At 25.0% G+C, this 23,384-nt stretch overlaps 1 protein-coding gene across 1 annotated transcript; it reads right to left on the reverse strand.

The window, feature by feature from the left end:
- Positions 1-238: 238 nt before the first annotated feature.
- On the reverse strand, positions 239-23,371 carry LOC129975108 (iron-sulfur cluster assembly enzyme ISCU-like). Its single transcript, XM_056088042.1, has 6 exons — positions 23,223-23,371; positions 8,608-8,716; positions 6,784-6,897; positions 4,894-5,004; positions 3,506-3,584; positions 239-454 (listed from the first exon to the last, which is right to left on the reverse strand). The coding sequence occupies exons 2-6, from the start codon at positions 8,704-8,706 to the stop codon at positions 384-386; spliced, it is 474 nt and encodes a 157-aa protein (XP_055944017.1). The 5' UTR covers positions 8,707-8,716; positions 23,223-23,371; the 3' UTR covers positions 239-383.
- Positions 23,372-23,384: the final 13 nt, after the last annotated feature.

The following is a 23,384-nucleotide window of genomic DNA, read 5'->3' on the forward strand; positions in this document are numbered from 1 at the left end:
GTTTATTCATTTCAAATGTATATTTGTTAATTTGCGCAACAAATAAAAAAGAAAATTTTAAAAAATAAGACATGTTATACTGACAGAGAGTAAATATTTTGTTGCATAAAGGCAAATAATAATATATATTGCTTGACTGCAAAGTAGGGAGGAAAACAAAATGTTTACAAATAAAATGTATTTATTTAAATATGAAGTGTTAGAAAATAAACCAATATAATAAAGAGTAAATGCATCATATAGGATATATTTTTATTTACCATAAATTGCCAAAGTTTCTTACATAGATGAGAATTAAAAATATAAAACAACTGAACTATAATACAAAAAATTTACAAGCTCAATGTAGTCTATGCTTTCAATGGAAACAGCAAAATCATTGTTTAGGAACTCTTGTCAGACTGTTTTATCTTATAGTCCTTCAATGCAGCTTTAATAGCATCTTCAGCAAGCACTATGGGAGGAGAGTAAATACATTAAACATTTTAATGAAGCAAACTATTGAATATTGTTTTATTAATTAATTTTGAGCATAGTTAAATCACTTTTTAATCACATTAAAAGAAAATTTAAGAAATTTAAAAATACATTTTTTTTTGAGAAATTTATTTTTAAATTTAATCTAAAAAGGATAAATATTCAGAAATCATGAATCCATTCCATAAAAGAATTATCCTATATGTTAGCTTACAAGTTCTTATTGCCATAAAATGCTAATTTATAATGTTCTATTACAAAAAACAATTGAAGTTGTCATTACAGTACATATAAGAATATTTTTCTAATCATACTCTAAGTCAAAAAAAGAAAGAAATAAAGTAATTAAAAATAAGACATCAAAAACAAGTACATAAAATGAAGATAAAAAAAATAATGACAACTATTATCTCAAGTTAAAATCTTATCTCTTCACAAAATTTCTTAATGCAAATTTTGCAAAAATCATTTAATAACTGTGAGTGAATTCTGTGAATTTCATATAACTGGGAAAAAAGGAGAGAATAAATTGGAGCAAAATGAAAACCAATTCTTAAAGAAGAATTTATCAATTATCTCCAGGGATATTTTTTGTATTTTTCTCACTAAATTTCAGCAATATTTGTTATATATTTTATAGCAATAACTTTGAACAGAAATTTCAGAGCACTTTCTGCAATAAAATATGCATTTCTATAATATACTGTGCAATAAAAATGAATTGAAACAGGGTTAACATAGGAAATAAAAGTCTGATTTTAAAATTTTACAATATGTTTCTTATTTTACTTTTCCCTTCCCCTTCATATTACCTACTATTATTATACAACTAAAAGCAAAACCATTTACAGTTTAATAAATACTTAAAATGAACATTATGTTTTCCTCTGGCAAATAAAATTCTTGAAATAAGATTTAACATTGTAACATTATTATTCCAAAAATTGTATTTAACAATTTCAGCAACCAATAATAACAGAAAAAAGTAGATATAAGAAACAAACATACTTAAAAGAAAATTTATAGTAATCTATATCACAAAAAAGGCAGAAAAAAAAAAAAAAAAGGATTCCCATGAAATGTTTAAACTGGTAATACTGACAGCCTAAGTTCAGAAAAAATAAAACTCTTTATTCTGACAAAAAAAAAAGTGTGGGGGTGTAACAAAAAGTTTGAATTTGCATCATTAATAAATGTAATAATTATTATTTTTTAAAGATCACTGAAAATTGAGAAATGCAGTTAAGCAAATTAAAAAGTTCCTTAAGATCAATTTATTTTGCATCAAAATAAAAAACATCATTAAATATTATTTTATACAATCATTTTTTAAAATTAAACAGCTCTGCTGGAGTGTTCTGTTTACCTGATAAGCACAAAAGAAGTGTATATTTTTTTAGAATTCTACAAATAAGACATTTTGGAAAATCCAAATGTTTTTTATATAACTGAAAGTATAATTTGTCTACTTCTAATTTTTCATCATAGTCTTCTAAAAGAAACAGAAAAAGATTGACAAAAAAAAAAGCATAAATGAAAAATATGGCCAGAACAGATAAGGGGGGGAAGCAGTAATTTTAAAATTATTAATTTATAATGTTAGTTTTTATTTTTAGGTTTATGACTTTTTTTTAACATTTATTTTTAAACAACTTTTAACCAAGCAATAGTTTTTTTTTTTTTAATGAACTGACAACATTTATGATATTCAAAGTTAAAGCAAATTTGATTACACACACTAAAGTTACTATATAAGTTGTTCTTAATGCCAAAAATCATATTTTTTTTAATGCAAGTTATATTCATTTTTCATTTTTGAGTAGCTGAAATAAAATAGAGTAAAATTAGTTGTAATATGCCAAATATTATTTACCATTTTAGATATTTCTTATTTTGAGAAACACGGCAGATAGCTTTTTACAATGTTATATACACATTCTATTTTGAAGCATCCTGTTTTTGGCTAGTGTGGGAAGGATGTAGTAATTTTGAATGACTTCAAATGATGAGACATCTGAACTAGTAGTTTATAGTCTATTAGTGCACACACATGCATATAAGACATGAACAGAAGAAGAAAAAAAAAAAAAGAAAAAAAAAGGCCACCAGGTTAAACTAGATACATTAGATACACCAGGCATCCACTAGATACAGTCACTGAATCTAGATGGATGCAAATTCTACTCTTTGAATCTTGGATGAAGTACTTTTATATGTGAGAAACTTCAATATAATATGAATTTTGAATTGTTTTATTTTCCTGCCATTAATAATCATTTCCCCCAAAGATTGCTCATATCATCAAACATGATAGGGTAAAATAATCAAAAAAATGATTAATACTAATAAATTATTCATTTTTAGCAATTCTTTAAAAAGAGTAATGAGAGAGAGAGAGTTAAAAAAAAATATAAAAAAATACAAAATTCTCAGATAGTGCAATTAAAGCTGTTGAAAAAGTGTTATATAAGTTTTTGAATGCAGCTTAACAAAGTATAAAATAGATTATTTTATATTCTTCTTTATATGCCCCTAACATAATAATAAACTAGATAAAAACATACAAAGAATTAAATTTTACTTAAATTTCTTTCTAAGATGCAAATGAAAATATTAGGGAGAAAGAAGAGCTTTTGTTTCCAAGTGCCAAGAATTTTATAAATAAAACGTGTCTTCTGTTGTATTATATTACAAGATGAAAATATTTACTATACAGTTTAGACTGAAATTCAAGCATTAGAATTAACAAAGTAACTAACAAAATAAGAAAAATAACAAATAAAAAGACAAAATGTTTGAAATCTGGTTTAATTAATTATATATACACAGAGGTTAGAAAACAGTATGTAAATAGAGGCCCTATATAATGTTCTTAATAATATCAACTTAATCATATGGTAAAAACAACATGAATCTTAATTACACTTGAAACAATAATCTTGAAAATATACAAAAAAAAAAAAAAAAAAACTCAATCTAATTATAAAGTATGTACAGGAAAAATGAAATAATTTCAATTAAAACTTACTTGAACAATGAAGTTTCACAGGTGGCAAGCAGAGTTCTTTGGCAATGTCAGAATTTTTTATCTTCAAAGCATCATCAACCTGAAATAAATTATATTAATAATAGACATTACTCTCATTAATATGAAATTGCAGATTTTCAATTTTAAATAGATGTTTATCAAACTCTAAAAATATAAACTTGTGTTCCAATTACAAAAATGGCCTTTGAAATTACATTTAAGATTGTTAAGACACAAAACTGAAACAGTTAAACAAATTTTAACCAACTGAAATGTGGAAAAGGTTTGATAAATAAAAAATTTAGGGTGAATTATATTCATCTGAAAATACATAATACATACTCACATGATATAGCAGAGATCCTATTTCATTTTGACTGTATTTTGGTGATCTTAATCATTAAATTCCAATAATCATTTCAATATAAATTAAACAATTAACATTGAATAAATTAAGATATAAAGTTTAGATATTTCTATAAAAAATCTTAAAATATAACACAAAAATATCCTTGACACCTATATTACTAATAAAAATGAATGCAAGTTTGTGTGTGTTCACACACTGCAGTCTAAACCATTTCTCCTAGAAGCTACCAAATTCAGTACATTCATATTTTATCGGATAAAAATGTACTCCTTGGAACAATTTTTTTTTTTTTTTAAATTTTTTCATCAGATATTAAACAAAATTTGATATTTTTTTCATCACAACTTTTGAAAATATAATACACAAAAATTATCTTCACATGATGTTAAAATTTATTTCCTGTTCTTTTTAAAGATACAATCATGCTAAATTTCCAAATTTTAACAATTTTTTAAAAATATTTTCCTTTGCCTAATTTTTAGCAGTAAACAGTAAATGGATTGATTGCACAGATAATCAATCTATTTCTAGTATTTTATCAAATATTCACTCATATAAGTTTTTTCTCATTCTGTAAACTAAAGAAGAAAGATTATGTTTAAATATCTGAGCAATATTTTATGTGATAAATAAAAACTGAAGTTACAGGACCACAAAAATTACAAGATACATGAACCAGATAATTATGTTTATAGTGCTATAATGTCATAAAATGGTTTTTTTTTTATTTTTTATTTTTTAGAAAGCTTTATTTATACAATGAACAAAACATGCATAAACGATCAAAGCATGACTTTAATGTCTATGACAATTTGAAGTTTAAAAATAGTTTATAGATAGAATCATAGACATGAAATGTGACAAAGAGATTTAAATAAAATTACAAATTAAATACAGCCAATATACTTGATGAACTAACTGGTCATTAAAAACTATACAACAGAACTAAAATAAATTATACAATAGAATAATTTTAATTTTTTTTTAAATTCAAAACAAACAGTACAAGTTCACTTACAGATTTTCCTTTTACCCATTCAGTTGCAAGGGAACTTGAAGCTATAGCAGCACCACAACCAAAAGTTTTGAATTTAGCATCAACAATTTTTCCTTGTTCATCAACTTTTATCTGCAATGATAGTGGCATATTAAATATTAAAGAAATTTAAAAATAAGCAATTACAAAAGAATATTTTGTTAACCTCTACTTCTAACCTTTTTGTTTACCTTGATGATAAATCTCAATTATTAATAACCATTACAAATTAATAGGTGTAATACATTCACTTTACCTGAGACTTTAAAATAAATTCTTTTTTTCTATCTATATCCCAGAATTTAATAGCTATAATTTTAATAATTAATAATTTTGTGAAATGTAAATAAAAGAATAATAATCTGATTTTCCTTACTGCCAATATCTCAGTTCAGAACCTCATTTATACTTACATTCTAGTAATTACACACAACTTGCCAAATGAGGAAGATGTCTTGAACTGATGAAAGACTTCAATGTGATGCAAACTGTCTTTTTTCATCTTGAATACTTCATTAATAAACCTACCATTCTGTGTTTCATGGATTCGATAATTTTAATTACATTTTAAGAAAAATTAATTTGTCATCCTATTATATATCAAAACTTTAAATAAATTGATTTCTGGATTCAAATGAGAGCCGATTACTTTAAAAGATGTTTCAATTATACACTGAACATTGTATTACATATATTCAAAATAAAATTTATTTCACTTCCAATGCAAATTTTCATGTATGGACAAAACATATTTAATATTAAAAAAACAACTGTAAAACAGGAAGAAATCTAATATATTCATTTTAATTTTATAATATACTTTGCTTCCCCTTTCAAGTTCAGTTGATGAAATCTTGGGATAAATATATAACAGATATTTTTATAATCTTCTCACAATAAAATTTTTACAACAGCTTCATCAAAAGCTTACTAATCTTAAATATGGCAAATATTCTTAATTTAATCAAATAACAGTTTTATATGGTAATTTATAAAAACAATTGTTAACCCTATCGTTCATATCTTTACAATTATAAGTAAGAATTGCAAAACCTTCCTATCATGTCTAACATGAAAAATAATTTGAACAACCTTATTATATCAATAATTTTTTAGCAGGCATATATTTATCAGCTTTTCCCAATAACATCTACCATGAACTATTTGAAAATTAAAATAAACTTCCACTGGTATATAATTAGGTAATTCTATACAGATGTTTAAAAATTTATACATTAATGGCCAAAAAATTGTAGTTTTTTTAAATATAAGAATACAAAAAATAGCAATACAGCATAATAACAATTTCTATCAGTACCATTTTTGACTTACCTAAAAATTCAAATAAAGGAAAACTGGGTCTAAAAAATGCGTACAACATAAAAATTTTAAAATGGAAAAGGTAGTAAATACTTATTTTCACTATTTCACAATTTAAATAAATAAAATATTACTAATTTATTATATTAAATAAGTAATTATCACAAACAGGAGACAATACTTTTAATACTATATTTCTGCAATAAAATTTCACAGTCAACAGTAAAATTCCCAACTAACATATTTAAAGTGTTTAAAAAAATGAGAAAATTCTTATTTTTATTTTTTTTAAATATAACACACAGTAATAAATAAAAAGTATTAAAAAATTATTAATTTGAAGGCACTAAGCACAGAATAACTAATAAAAATAATTCCAAAACATTTTTTTTTTTTTTGAGATTTTAGTTCTGCTTTAAAATTAAAGACAATATTTATATTAGAAAATTCAAGAGACCTGTGTAAAATTGACATTACCAATATATTCCAATCTAATATTTTTGAAAAGACCAAATTTCATTGTAAAAAAAGGGAAGAGTGAGAAGGGATTACCTGTAATTTCATTACATCACCACATGCTGGAGCTCCAACAAGACCAGTTCCTACAGTTTTATCATTCTTATCAAGTGAACCAACATTACGAGGATTCTCATAATGATCTACAACCTAGAAGTAATATTTTAATTAATAGGCAAACTATCACAATTTAAAAAAGACAATAATGAAATTACCAAATTTACTTTAAGCTACTTAATTATAAAGTTGCCCCCAAAAAATCAATGCATATGTTATGACACATTTTCCAATACCAATACATTTATAATTTAAATACATTATTTCTTCTTTAGCATCATTTTCTACCACATATACATCAATTTTAATAATTCATATCTTCATCCTTAATTAGTGTGTATTAATTCTTTCAGAAATAAGAAAACTAAACCATTTCTTACTAAAAGGATTTTGCTAATAAAGCAATAAAGTATTTTCTTCTTGTTTCAAATAATTAGAAAATTAAGCCTGAAATTTTCTTCAACTAGCTAAGAAATTTATTTTTGTTTTATCTTATTAGCAGTAAAACTATTTCTCACCAAAGAGACACATGAACATTTATAATAAATATAGATTAGTTACATGTATAAATATAGATAAAGAATAGTTAAATAATTTTATTTATATTAAGATTAACAATAGTGCATTCCTTATATTAACATAAAACAATGCCAATGTGACTATATATGTATGTTTCATGCATTCTCTTAAACAATTAGTCCAAATTCAACCACATTTTGTACACTTATTATAAAAGAAATGAAAAAGAATATTACCAACATATCAAAGCAAAACAAATAACCAATTAATTAGAAATTAACAAGACTTTTATCTTTTATACACTTGAAGCAGTGATTTGACTATGCAATAAACTAAGCTGAAGTTAGATGAAGATAATCTTTCTTACACTTCAGCATTTGTAAATAAGATTTGAATATAAAAAAATAATAATTATGGAGAATATTAGCAATTGGTGGTTTTTAAAAATCATCTGCTTTAATTTATATTCTCATTTCAATTAAGAGCAGATAATAATAGACAAAGTATTTTGCATTTTATAACATTTTATATGAAGCTTGTTTTTAATTTAAAAATAATTCATGTAAAAAGATTTCAATTTCAGACATCGCCAGGTTATAAAGCAAATAAAACACATGCAAGCTAGTACAGCAAATGTATAAATCCACTATTAAAAATAGAAGTTCTGCTAGGACAACATCTGCACTGCCATTAACATAAGGATAACTAATGACATTTTGGATCTCCTTTCCAACTACTGTAGCTGTTCCAAAAGCTGCTATATTAAGTTAAAAAATAATTTGTATTAAGTATAAAAAAGTATCTTTTATGAAAAAAAAAAAAAAATGTGAAAGTGCAACAACATTTTTTCTATTTCACTGAACTAAGATCAATGTTAACATACTAATTAATACATTTCACAAGTAAATAATGATTAACAGATTTTGATGATTTCGTCATAACTACAAAAAATTTATGGATGCATTTTTTTTAATGTTAGTAAGACGAGTATAACCATATCAATATGTAATGCTGCATATCTTCTTCTTGCAATAAGGTTTCATTTTCGGCAAAAATTACTGTTACTACTTTTCTACTTAAAATTACAAATTTCTCCCTTGCAAAGAAAACTACGCAGTTAAAAAAAAAAAATAAATCTCAAATTAATAGCAAGTTAGCTACATATAATAGAATTAATGGTTGAATTTACGTGAACTGAAATTATTAAACATATTAACAAGCATATTTTACAATTTTTACATTACATAATAAAGAATATTTAGTAGGAATAAAACACTAATTTACTTTGTGGTGATAGAAGACTTTATCAACCATAGATGAAATAGGAGTCTGAATCATAGCAACTGGACTCATACTTCTCGATATGGAACGAATAAGAGACATGTTCTTTGCAAGTTTTCTCGAGACTCGTTAACCGGAGGACGCTTGAACCCCCCATTTGAAGTTGAAAGGGGGGAGCAGTGGGGGGAAGCAGCACTGGAGGACGGATTTCATTCCGCTAGTGATGGAAATGGGGGAATCGATGTATGGTTGCTTTCGGAAAAGCTTTTTTCGCCAAAATTTGAAAATTTATTTACCCGCCAAGAATGAAGCGCATTTTTGGAATGTATAGGGTGGAGTGTGGACGAATGTCGGTTGGATCTATGATGAAGGCAGACCTTATTTATGCACGATCTTTTTTAATAAAAGAATAATACCGTGTTATATTATATTTATTTTTGCTCATAATTAAGTTTTATGAATCTAATTTTTGACTAGAAATTAATGTTGACTGTGGCTGGGAACTTGGGAAAGCTGAATTTTCTACAGGCGCCTTTTATTTATAATTAATTAAATGGCAAGAAACTAATATGTTAACTCATAATTAAATTCTATCTTCTATTGGTTTGTTAAATGAAATTTAAAGATTTCACAAAGTAATGGAATGAACTTACAAGTTTCATTTAAATTCTTAATGGAAGCTAAAAATGATGCTTTATTCGGAATACAAATTCGATGTAGTTTTCATTTTATTTCTTGCAATTTGGCTGTATTCATTGGAAAGTATTTTAGTTTTTTATACTATTAATTTTAATGCCCATATTTTGTTTGTTTGTTGTTGTACAAAGCTAAATGTTTTTTTTTAAAAATTAGCTAAAAAAATTTTAAATGATGCTTTTAAAAAATTATATATATTTTTTTACCTAATTCAGTAATAAATTAGTGTTATAGAACATTTAAAACATTTTTTATAACTGCAGGCATGCTTTGATTTTGTTATTTGTTAGTATTTATAGTAGCAATAAAGCATTTATATTTTGTGGTCTAAAAATTGCAATAATAAAAATCTGTAATCTCTTTCTTGCAGTTTTGTCCATTCTTTTTTTCTTTTTTTTAATGTTGATAATGTGCATGATGAACTCTTTAAAATTTGTTTTCAAATTGAATAATTCATACTTGTAAAGATATATATATATTATTTTAGTTAAGTTTTTGATAAAATATGGCTTATTCTCCTTTACGAAAGTATGATAACCAAAAATCCTCAAAGGAATCATCAAAATATTCAATATTTTCTATTTAATAAAAACTAATTTTTGTTTTGTTAAAATAAGATTTATATTGAATTAAAAATTATATGCATAAGCTGATTAATATTACATGATTTTAAAAAGTACTTTTTCAATACATATATTTCTTATTCTAATTTATTAATTTTTTTCATAAATGCTTAATACATTTATTTATGCATACAGCAATTTAATTCTTCTTTTAATGTTAAAAATCAGAATTTTGATTGAAAGTAGCCAAACTAAATTTGAAAAGGTAATAGAATCAATTATTTCTAATTATACGATTGGTGTAATAATATTTTAAAAGAAAATTTGTATTAAAAATTCTAATATCTTGGATAAATTTGTTCTAAATGTTGAATTTTCTACTTTTATAATAATGCACAGAAGTTAAAACTTTTAAAGAAAATTTAGAATGTAATTTTTAATTTCAAAAAATAAAAATTATTTTTTAATTTAATATAAAAATATTAGTGTATTCTAAATTAGTCAATAGAATTTTCAATTAAATTGTAAAATATCATTTGTTAATTTTTGCATAATATTTAAGTCATATTTTATTCAACACTTATATTTTCTCAAGAAATTTTTCTTTTTCTTAGTTTTTTGAAGCTTAATTTCTTCTCATTTTGATTTTCAATAATAATTCATGAAATAAAAATGATTTGCTTCACAAGCATTCATTATTGTAATATACAAATGTATATTAGTTAACCAAACCATTAACAAAATAAACATTTACTCCACCTTAAAAAATGCTATACTAATATTGTTTTAACTTATTCAAATGAGTGGATAAATACCAAGTAATGAATAGTTCTGAGATATTGTGTAAAAAAAAATTATAAAGGATGATAAAAATCCTTAAAACCTTTAAAACTTATATAGTTTATATACCTACTTTATCTTTTAGAATTAAGGTTTTGACTAAATTATTAAAAAAGACAATTTCTATGAGGATATAGAAAGAAAAAAAAATGTTTTAGGAAAATAAAATGGGAAAATAATTTTTTTTGTTTTAAAGTAATGAATAATTACGATGGAATAATGAATTTTAACACTGTTTATGTTAAATTGAAAAAAATTATTTACAATTTAGAATCAATAATAAAAATAATCATAATCTCTGAATCAAATTATCTGCAAATTCATTTGTTCAATAGGAATTTAATAATTTGGAGAATATGACTTTAGTCGGAGACTTTAAATCAACTTCCATTGTCCCCATTACTAAAACATAAAGAAAGGCTAATTTCCAAAAATAATTTAGTATTGATTCAATTCACCTTCAGTAAAAATTTTAAATTACTGACACAAGTAGGTTAAAACTGTCTGAGTGGTTTAACTTACATATATCAATTGGATCAATAAAAGAAAATAGATGGCAATCAACTGAAGACAAATTTTATTCATTACAGAAAAAAGGATGGACAGAGAATGAATAATATCAGAAGGATCACAAAATATGTTCTGATCAGTGTTTTGATGAAGGAGTTTGTATGAAACCAGTATTTTAAAAATCAAAGTAGTTTTGTACATTTTAAATGCAACTGAAAGAACTTCCTGGGCCATTGTATTCACAAAAGAAGAAAAAAGAAATCTTTTAGCATATGAAAGAGCAGTTGAACTTGGATATGTATCATATAATTGGGGACTTCTAAAGAGATAAAGAGAACTTGACAGGAAAAAAAATAAACTTAATGAACAAAGAGAAAGCACAATCATTTACAATTGGAATATATGATATAATATATTCTCAAGATATTGTATCAAAGCTGATAATCAGTGCAACTCCTCTCAAAATTCAAATTCTACCTCTAAAACATGATTCTTATTAATGCTTAAACCACAGCCTGAAAATTGGAAGGAAAAAAACTGTAAACAGTATCTTTCACTTTTGTTTCCAATATCATTTAAAAAAAAAAAAAAATCTTTCTTTTTTATTTAGTTAAAATTACTTTTTAAAAAATCGTCTACCTCATTATTATTCATTGTAACTAAAAAGAATTTAAATTAAGTATGTTAAATGTATGATGTGTTATTCTTTGTTTTTTTATTAATTTTTTAAAAATTTTATGAAATAAAAAAAAATGATATGCTTCCCTCCCTTTCTCTCTTTTATCTTTATACTTTTTCTGCCTCTTTATAACATTAGCATATAAGAGCATACAGTTTTTTTATATGAATACAATTAATTGAAAAATAAATAACCATTGTGGATATTTATCCTTAAAATTAGATACCTGAATGCCATCACTAATCAACTCGCACTAAAAGAAAATTTTACTTTTGAAGAAAAATAATTATTTTGCGAATAAAAGAAACCTTGGTTAATGCTTCAGAAGAAAATTTCAGAATTTCCACATGTATTTTTTGAAGTTTTAAATACTAAATCTGAATGATAAAATGGTATTTTAACAAAATTTCGAATATGGCTGTGTTAATTTACCTAAGCATTTTTATTGAACAAATAAAATATCTTGAAGGGTACGAGAAATTGTGTTGTTTCAAGATGTCATAAGGAATTGTTTACCTCATTTGTAGATTTTTCAGCTACTACTGCAAACATAATATTCCATTTTTTTTTTCAAAGATTATTGTTGTCAAATACTATTATTGCTGTCATACTTTTTTTTTTTTTTGTAATCACTTTATTGCATACAAACAAACGCGTAATGTTGAGTGACAGAAAAAACAAGTTTAAATTAATGACAAAAGAATATATTCAGCTTTACTTGATTAGTTAAATTTTGATAGTCTTGGCAATGAAATGAATTTTATTACAATAATAAAAATTATTGTAGAAATACATTCTAAAATATTTTTTTAGTTTATTTATATTAAAAAGACAATTGTATGATAATGAAATTGATATCAATAAAAGGATTTTGATATTAAGTTTGGAAAATGGTATTAGTATCATTTTTGTACAATAATATATTTGGGAATTATAAGAGGAAAACATCAACATTTTGTTTAGTTAAAATTATAACTGGAAATTTTGATGCATTGCATCAAAGCGCACGCTTTCATCTTTTAAAGCATGTTTGATAGATTTTCAGTTTCTGGAGTCGGCAGTCTGTCTTATAATTCATGTCAAAGTATAGATAAATATATGAACAACTATATATTTCTTCAGTAAGATTGAAATTACAATTGCATATCTGTATTTTGACCTAATGTTATTCTTTGATTTGATATCCACCGAATGCAGCATCTTGTAAAATTTTTATTCATCTACTATTCTATTTAAAAGTGAAGGGTTTTTTTTTATCAATTAATTTTAATAAACATTATTTAGATATTTTTCTCTTTTTTCTTTCGCATTTTAATCATCAAAATAAAATTGCTTAAATGTAGTTTCTCAAAGAAAGCTTATTTGCAGAAAAGTATTTCTTAGATAGCGCAGTAACCGATGCTTTTATGAGCATAAAGAAAGAAAAATAGATACTTATGACAGTTCTGTAATTGATTTTTCCACTTCCATCTACTTATCTATCTCTGCTGCTTTTGAAAAGCTACCACAATTTGCTTACGGCAACAAAACCACCGGGTGGTGGTAAGCAGATGCGCTCTTATCTAGTATCATATGTGCTAAAATTGTAGGATTAACGGAATTTAATTAGCTTTTAGAGAAAACTTGGTAAAAAGTTAGAAAAGCTGTAGGGAATGCATATTTCTCATTCTTATAATGTGAGTGATTGATGGATAATGATTCTTTTTTTATGGGATAATCAACATTTTTCCCACGCGAAACTTGATAATTACACTTTAACCCATGCCTGGAGATGGGAAAATTCAGTAAACTCATGATCTAATTTCCTTCAAACAAATGCCTTCATTTTATAAAGGCAAATGAATAAATTTTTATTGAATTAAAAAAAAAGACAAATTAAGGAATAATTAAACAGATAGTTATTTGTTTACGCAAATGATATAACAAAGTATTTGACATTCGCATTGGTATGTGAATATCCATTTTGAACGGATGATTTTTAAGTAAAGTTGATTAAACTGAATCTATTTTTCCCTTGTAGCATATAAATATTACAAACACTTGATAAAGAATATTGGAATTATTATTACGATTTATTTCTTATTTAATACTTTTTTATCGATGTATTTTAGTCAGTTTTTGAGTTCGCTGTTTTGAGCTGCATTTTAATATAGTTAATGTTTTGATAGCAATAATGGACAAAACCATTTTTTATACAACCATGTCGAATGAGTTTTATTTCAATATATAGTATGTATAAATATATATATATAGAGAGAGAGAGATTAATTAAAATTATAGTTGTAAATTTTGATAAATTGCCTAAAAGTGATTAGAGGATAAAAATGTGATTTTTATCCTCTAAATCACGTTTGCTAAATGTTAAGCTTTGGTTCGCCAGTCTGTCTTGTAACTCATGTTAACATATAGATAAACACATTAATAATTATATTATTCTTCGGTAAGACTGAAATTACGAACGGGTATCAGCATCTTACTCTAACGTTATTCTTTTGATTTAATATTCATTAAAAAGGACCGAGAAGAGCTATTTGGAAGGCAGCATATAGCAAAATTTTTATTATTTTTATTAATCTGCTTAATGATCAAGATTTTTAACCAAAAAATTTTAATAACATGAGTTTTATATTTTCCTCTTTCTTGTTTGGTATTGTATTCATCAAAGAAAGAAATCGCTTAAAAGTAGCTTCTCAAATAAAGGCAATCGTTTGCAAAAATAAATTCAAGTTAAAATATCGATTTTTATTTATTCTTTCATTATTTTTTTTTATTGGGCTCAATTTTTCATTCGGTTGATATGTCTAATTTTTCTGAAAAGGATGTTGCATTATTTACAAAAATTTTAACATGATTAAATTTATAGATTGGATGTTGTCTCTGAATTAAGTTAGAACATTTATAAGGCAAAAACATATTCGAGATTTCTGAAGGCTAGACCGTTCGACCGAAAGTTGGTTCGTAATTTGAATAATAAATGTTCACTAAGAAAAGTTTTTAAAATTGCAAATAGGTTTTTTTCTTTAAAAATTTATTGACGTTTTAACCCTTCGTCTCAATAACTTCGGTGCGTATTGTTGCATAGAAGTCATTCTTATGCCATTTTAAAATTCAAAATATTAATTATTCAGTGATATCAATTTTATTTCTGTGTAATTTCTTTTCATATTTTAATTAAATATTGAAAATATTTTAAAGAATATTTTATAATAATACTTTCTAGTACCTTTGTTACAGGGTTGGTCTTAGAAAACGCGAGGCCCAATCAGAAACTATTTTCTATAATACTTATTTCCAAACAATTTTTACCAGTTATATAAAATAACTTTTGTAAAAAAAGATTTTTGAAAAGATATTCTAATTAGTAAATTAAAAGCAGATTTTAAAAAAATTAATTGATTTTTTTAATTTTTAAATTATTGTTACTATTCCCCTTTGGCAACTAGCTGGTTTGCCTAGAATTAACATTTGCTTTTCAATTAAATATTTTATGTAACTTGCTCTCTTAATAGATTCTCAAGCAAAATGTTTTTAAGCTTCAAATTTTTATAAACATATCACCGATACTATTATAGAAGCCTTTCCTTATTCTGTTCGTTCTTCGATGCCTTTCTCTAATTTTCTATGAGCTCCCGTAAAATGTAAACTTGAAATTGAAGCCGGAATTGATAAAACTTCAATAAATACATTTTTTAAAAACCAAACACGTCTTTAAAAAATGTATGAGTTCAGAATTAATATCTAATTTGTATTACAGAATATTTACATATTTTATGAATTAAATAAAAACATAATTCAATAATATTTTCTTTGGCCTCGTCATAAAATTTTATTTTTAATTTTGCTTTCTAAAAGATTTAAATGACGTAATATTTTATTTTATTTCAATTAAAAAAGTACTTCTGTAAACGATTATGAAGTCTAAATTTTATACGATCCTTCAGACCTAGGAATCCTATTCAGTAAAATAATCTTGACCATCTAACGTTTCCAACTTTGCGGCAAATCTGACCGAGTTATAAAGCCTTGAATATCCTTATTTTAGGACAATCAAAAATGTAATTATTTTAGATTGATCAATCTTGGGGAAACTCAGGGCACTGATTTTGTATCTTCGAGGCAGTCAATGGAGTTCCGCGTTTTTTATTATAAAACAGTGACATTCAAATTGTCATAATTCACTCAGTTTTGGTCACAAAAGGGCGAACTTTTTTTTATATAATATAACAAAATATACATAGAAAAATTATTAAAAGCATGCCTCATATTTAAGTCAACTCAACATGGGAAAATAAACCAAACCTTCATATCTTGGTCATATCAGTGGGAAAAGGCTAAGATGAGGTATTAGGAGCAACAATGTAAATGGTTTCAGTTTCTCTTCAGTAATAAAATACAATGCTGTAAAATAAACTTGAAAACTTTTAAAAAATAAAAAATAAATTATATGGCAAAAAAATTTTCATCATTAAAAAGATAATGTTTTGAATTTTAAGATGCTGTGCAAATTGTTTTTCTGCTATAATATTTTCAGAAATTATTGCAAAAACACCAAAATTTCACAAATTTTAATTAACTGAAAATTCAAAAAATCCCACCGAAATTTCAAATTTCCGCACTGAATATATGTGCAAAATTTGGTTGTTATAGATCAAACGATTTTCCCTGTACAGTACCAATACAAACACTCACAAATTTATCTTTATAATTAGTGCAGATTATATGCATTATGTAATTTAAAAATAAATTGTTTTTTTTCTCATATTCAGTACCGGATGACACTACTCATGTGAAATTAAAAATTAAGTAAATTGACAAGTTAATTTCTAGCAAAATTATGTATAGTCATAGAGAATACAAACGTGTAGTGCAATTTTGAACTGTGTCACTTGAGAGGGTGAATAAAAATTCCATAACAAAACTTCATCTTTACAAACATGAAATGCATTATCTACTAATAATAAAGCGTATTATTAGTAGAGCTATCTCTACTAATAATAAAGATGAATATGTGTTTGCGCGTCTGTATATCTGGGTGTTGACGCTCTATTAATCAAACCGTAAGACATATAGCTACCAAACTTAGTACGCACTTGCTACGTTGGACGGATAAAATGTGCACTTCGGAGCAATTTTTTAAAATTTCATTTAGAATTTTAATTAACTAAAAATTAAGCAAGTTCTTGATATTTTTTCCCCTCGATAACTTTAGAAAATATTACAGTATAAATGTTATTTTTATATATTCAGAAATTTTTTTTCAATGATTGTAATTTTTTGCAGTATAAATATTTTTTTCATATTTAATCAATTTTCTAAAAATATTTTAGACACATTTTCCAGCAAAAATCTTAAGAATTCTGAGCAAATATTAAGCGTATCAAGAATAATTATACAAAAGCATAAGAATTCTTGATGAACACCAAAGTTATAATTAAATTTGCAAAAAAATGTTCAGTTTTCGTTTTACTGTGCGAATTATTATTCTGTCCTTTAAAAAAATTATGACTGGCAAAGCTGATCTGAGGAAAGTAAGCAATGTAATTATCTAATTCTGCAAAAAAAAAAAAAAAAAAAAAAAATTACATTAAAAATATTTTTAATATGAAGAAAAATGCCAATTTTTGTTTTACTCTAGGTTAGAAATTAGATTGTATTGTTACAAGACTAAAAATATCAAAGTGCATCCACGATAGTTAGTGGCGTTGGCAGAAAATAAGGAAAATGCATAGTAAAATGAATAGAATCATAGAAGTCTTCTAATATAATATTTATTATAGACTATCTATCAAAATTTGAAGCTTATAAATAATTTGCTTAAGAAGCTATTAAGACCTAGTTAAGTAAAGTATTTAATTGAAAATTTTAGCCGCCATTAACGTTGGCTAGCCAGTTATTTAGTGACTAGTATTAAATAAAATGTTGTTATAGATATAACTCAGCAATAGAATTGAAATCACAAATAGAAATTAACGCTAAATAGAAAATGATTAAAGCGTGTTTTTCACACGGATTAATAAACCAAACATACTCGTAAATTTATATATACTTTAAAACATATACTTTAATTTTTAATTCATGAATGCACATAAGCTAGCCAACAAATGGACAAAAATTTGTATACTATTTGTAATAAGTAAATAGGTCACTATACTATTTATTTCAGTGACTTAACAAAGATTTATGAAAATTCTTTATTTGGTACAAAAAGAAAATTGAAATGCTAGAACATTGTCAGAAATAAATAATTTTTAGGACTTACATAAAAAAATAATTGAAAATTCATAGATCATTATTGTCGTTTATTATTAGGGAGCAATTTTTCTAGTTTTTATTTCCTTTTGCGAACTTTTTATATAAATCCGAAATCCAGCTGATTTCAGATCCAATCGATATAACTGCCCAACAATTTAAGCGTCCTTGCTGAATTAATGATCGCAAGTTTGTTTTATAATTAATGATTTAATGATCGTAAGTATGTTTTATAATTAATGATTTAATGATCGTAAGTATGTTTTATAATTAATGATTTAATGATCGTAAGTATGTTTTATAATTAATGATTTAATGATCGTAATTAATTTTAAGTTGGAAAACTTTCTTTCTACAAATGCTAAAGAAACTGAAACTGTCAAGAGAATCCGTAGATGAATATATAAATTTGAAATGCGTCTTGTTAAAATGGTGATTAATAAATAAAAATGTTGATAGAATATCCATATCTACCATAATGGAAAAAAGTTTTAAAAATTAAAAAAATTAAAAAAAAAACTTATTTTTGTTTTTCGGAAAAGCTCGGAAATGTTAAAATAAAATTCTTAAAAATAACCTTTCAGGATTACAGGAGAATTCGAATTAAGAACAAATATCTTGTTTTTGAATAAATTCAGTGCAGAATAATAATTTCATAAATTCACATTTCCTAGTTAAAAGGCTTTTATTTAAAAAATCCTTTATTCAAATTTTATAGAAAACACTACTTATATAATGAACCAGAATCCAATGCATAAAATGCTAATTATTTTTTAAAGAAGAAATGCCTTGAAATTTTTATTTTCTGCTCATGAAAAGTTTCGCCACAGATCCATAAGTAAATAGCATGTTAAGTGGACTAGAAGTTAATAATTTCCGTTGCTGAAGAGTTTTAACTTTCCGAATTCTTCTAAATTGTAAATTCTGAAAAAAGATAGAAACAATGATAGACAAAAAACTGGTAACAATGATGGAAACAGAAAAAAAAAAAAAAAAAAGCTGATACAAAATTAGTAGTAACATTGAAAACGGGTTTGAGCTTTTTTTTTCAACAGTGAAATATATATTGTTGCAAAATACGTTTAAAATATATTTCAAAAAATGTATTAAATATTGTAAGAAAAATTGTATGATAAACAAATTTGGTATCATTAAAAGGATATATATATATTTTTTAATTTTATAATGCTATAAAAACTATTTTTCTACTGTAAACTTTTAAAAAGTTATCCCGAACAAAGACCAATATTTCGCTTAATTTTTAATTAATTAAAAAAATTTTAATCACTCTGAAAAGCACATTTTTACCCACCAAACTAAATATTTGCCAAATTTGATTTGTCAAAAAGGCTGGTTTGTAAAGTCAGCACATGTACAAACAGACAGAAGCTTTTTCCTTATGTTTAAATATCAAAATTTAGTTAAAATACCAATACATTTTCTCACTAAACATTCTTGCCAGCAGGCTTATGCGTTTTAGCAAAGACTAATCACTCCCTAGCCCCTTTTTTCAATGAGCTAATAATGATTTATTGGACGTTTAACTCGTACGGAAATGTCTGGTCCCAATACCCTTCTCGTGTCCCCCTTTTTTCCCCTACTAAATAGACAAAGTACCTGTAAATTTTATGTTGCGAACATACAACACCCTTCGTAAAAAGACTACTAGGATTCTTTTATGTTTGTTAAGGTCCATGACAAGGCGGAAGAAAAATTAACCCTGTATGCAGGAAATATGAAAAAGACCTTATGAACGTCGCCCAACTGGAAGCAATCGACTAAAGACCGATCCTGCTTAATTCTTGGTCTTATACTCAAGAATGTGTTTGATATTGTCGATATTAAACACCATTTTTATTTACTTTATTGCTGTTGTAATTAAGGAAAAAGAACAATATAAAGATAGATTAAAATGATACCTAAAATATTATTATACTACGATATTTCGAATTAAAGGTTCGAATCACCTTAATATTTATTTTTTGTATAATTTCTGTGATAAATTTGAAAAGAGAATATAAGTAGTCTGTAGAAAATATAAGGATCTTTTTGATCTGCCGTCAAAAAATGATCTGCCGTAAGACATTTTTTTCCTTAATCTGTTCTCTCCTAGCAGATAACTAATGGTCAAGATCAATTACATGATGTTATTGATACCGGATAAGATTAATGTATTAATCATTGGAAGGAGTAATAGGATTTAAATGAACAAAATTAAGACACAGGGCCTGAAAATTTGCCATTGTAGGATGTCCCCTTTCCGAAAACTAAGAGAACTGCTCCACTTCGGGCTCCTTCATGGTTTTTTTCTATCATTTTTCCTGATAGGTTTTCCAATATCCTTCTATTGCGTTTGAAAAAGTCATAACAATAGTTTTTGATGCAAATTAATTGAATTTTTTATTTCTTAAGATTTGAAGTCTGATTGGAAGAATTTACTTGATAAAATCAAATATCATAAATCCCATTATGGGTTTGAAGAGGTTTATACATTCCAGCTTATTTTCATCAAATAATCTACAAACAAGTTCATTACATTTTCAGAGAATAAATGTAGATTATTCAAGGAATAGTAGTGGATTAGAAAAGATATATAGAAATTTATAGAACAATTAATGGTCCATGTTACACATTCAACATTAATATAACAATATAAGCACATACCCGGCAGCTGAAAATAAATGCTAAATAGAGAATTAGTCAATAAATATTAATTTTCGATTTTAAGAGGAGTCGGTGCATAACTAAGCAGGTATTCCATGTATGATATGGCTAGAGCCGAAGAAGAAACATGAGCTCTAATGTTAGCTAACTATTTAATAAATAAACACCGCGTTCCCCAATGATATAAGTAGACGGTTTTGTTTCACATTGAAAACACATTTACATTATAAGGATGATTATTGTTAGATGTATACTTTGGAAACGAAATCGAAATAATTAGGGATGTACCAGCTGCTTTCGGTGACCAGCTGGTCTGTCCATCATTCATTTAGTATTACTTTAATTATGTCAATTAAAGTATTTGCAATAAATTTAATTTGGTTAAATTAATGCATGAATTGCAAAAAAATAACAAGTTACATATAATTGTAAATTATTATAAAAAATACTGTTTATGAGAATTTTTTTGAGAATTATTTTTTTAATACTTAATTTTAGTTTAATTCCTCTTTAATTCTTAGTTTTTTTCTGTGAATTACTGTTTCAGCAAACTATAATATATAAATAATTAACATAACCTTCGAAAAGAATTATCTTGCAGTTGATAGAGGACTTATTTAATGATTGAGCTAAGAAGTAAATATATTAAAACTAATAGAATTGTTGTTAATTTTTAAAATTGCTTTTTATTAAATGATAGAAAAAAGCCATAAAAAGTTGGTCAAATAAAAAAAAATCAACTGTATTTTATTAGGGAAAAAAAAGAAAAGAAAAAAAGATGATAATCCAGTTATACCTAATTTTTAATTTTATGTTAACCTAAAATAAATGAAATAAAATAAATAAAAAATAAATAATAGAAATGAAGATAATAAAGTAGATTTGAATCTTCATCCAAAATATTATAGAAAGCCAAGATTGTAGATTTTAATTGTTTAGTTTTATATTATCTTTAAAAAATTAAAATGACAATAATATGCGCATAAAATTGTATTGAATATCATTGCAATGTGCTCATATAGAAGTATAGTTTACTAAACCAATGAAAAATATTTTTGAAAAATACTAAGATCAAAAAAGAAAAATATTGAATGGAATTAAAAAAAAAGATAACTGAAAAATTAATTTTTTTAAAATTTAAAATGTTTATGGTCAGTGATATATTTCGAAGTTATAAAGAAAATGCTGGAATTTTGTTAATTTTTTATTAAAATTTTAATTTAATTTTTGAAACAAGATTTCTTAATATTGCTATCTAAGAAATCGCTAATTGCCAGCCAAATTTGAAAGCTCTAAGTCCAACAACCTGCCTCGAAAGATGCAATTTATTGAAAGCATGCCAGCCTATAAATTTTATTATATTAAAAGTATGAATAATTTTATCTCATATTTTTTAACAAAGAAAAATTGTTCAGCTTTGATTGAAAAATGAAAATGATTTGTCTTTCATTTACAATATTGCTGAAAATCAAAATTTAAAAATTTGTTAAAATAAAGAATATTATAAGATTTTATAATTAAAAAGATATATGTCTAAATATACTTTTACTTTAAAGATGAATTAAAATCTTTTTTTTTTAATTTGGAAACATTTTCGAAAGTTATTGCAGAAAAACTTCAAACTTTTTTGCTGTTTTTAAATAATAAAAATTAAAAAATTGCTCTACCAAACATTACACTTTCCTACCCTCCTTTCCTACATATTTATTCTTCTCTGTATACACACGCGCACGTTCTCCTTTATTAGAAAAAAAATTTGCATTTAGTAAAAAATTTATATATATATTATATGGAGAGTCCTTGCAGCCAAATGTTATTTCGAATCGCAATAACATAAAGGCATTTATTTATTCAAATTTCGCATGAAAATATTTCTATTATTATCGACTGTTGGAGACGTTTTCTTTCAAATGAAAAATAATTATACAATAATAAAATAAATGAAAAAAATAATAAATAAATACATTTACATTTTCAATAAGTTATTTAATAAATAATAATTTTTAACAAATGACTTAAAATATTCTTAATAAATAAATACATTTTAATAATAATAAAGAATTTATTTACATCAAAATCAAATTAAAATAAAAAAGTTATCAGATGAATTTCTGAAAGAGCGTAAAAAAACGAGTAAAGTTTCAGAAAGAGTAAAAGAAACGAATCAGTTTGACGATTCCAAGTTTTGGCGGAATAAAATAAAAAACAAAATCGCGTAATAGGTAATGAAAAAGATTGGCATAATTCGCCACAAATGTGCTTATTTGCCAAATCTTATAACCCCTATTATAGCTTATCCTGCAATTGGGATAGTTCTTGTTAGCGCCTATAGATGGCTGTAGACTGCTGGCGCCGTCTACAGGCACTAATTGGAACCTAGCTTGATCCTCCAATACGTCCTCCGGTTAACTCTACCCAGTTTTCTCTGGAATTCTATCTTATTACAAAACACGGCGATTATGCTGCAACACGTTCCTCGGATCAAAAATCACAAATTACCGAACCGATCACAACAAAAAACTGTTGCCACTATCATTTCAAATACTGATGACCTCTGGAAAGTTAATAATGAAATGAAA

Source organism: Argiope bruennichi, chromosome 7, assembly GCF_947563725.1.
Source record: "Argiope bruennichi chromosome 7, qqArgBrue1.1, whole genome shotgun sequence".
Lineage (NCBI taxonomy): Eukaryota > Metazoa > Arthropoda > Arachnida > Araneae > Araneidae > Argiope > Argiope bruennichi.

What these genes read in the sequence shown, in the direction of transcription:
- LOC129975108 (XM_056088042.1), bottom strand. Translation starts at nt 8,706, where the DNA reads ATGTCTCTTATTCGTTCCATATCGAGAAGTATGAGTCCAGTTGCTATG. An exon ending in AAGTCTTCTATCACCACAAA is followed by an intron (nt 6,898 to 8,607) that starts GTAAATTAGTGT and finishes TATTACTTCTAG; the next exon opens with GTTGTAGATCATTATGAGAA. An exon ending in AATGGGTAAAAGGAAAATCT is followed by an intron (nt 3,585 to 4,893) that starts GTAAGTGAACTT and finishes AATTTATTTCAG; the next exon opens with GTTGATGATGCTTTGAAGAT.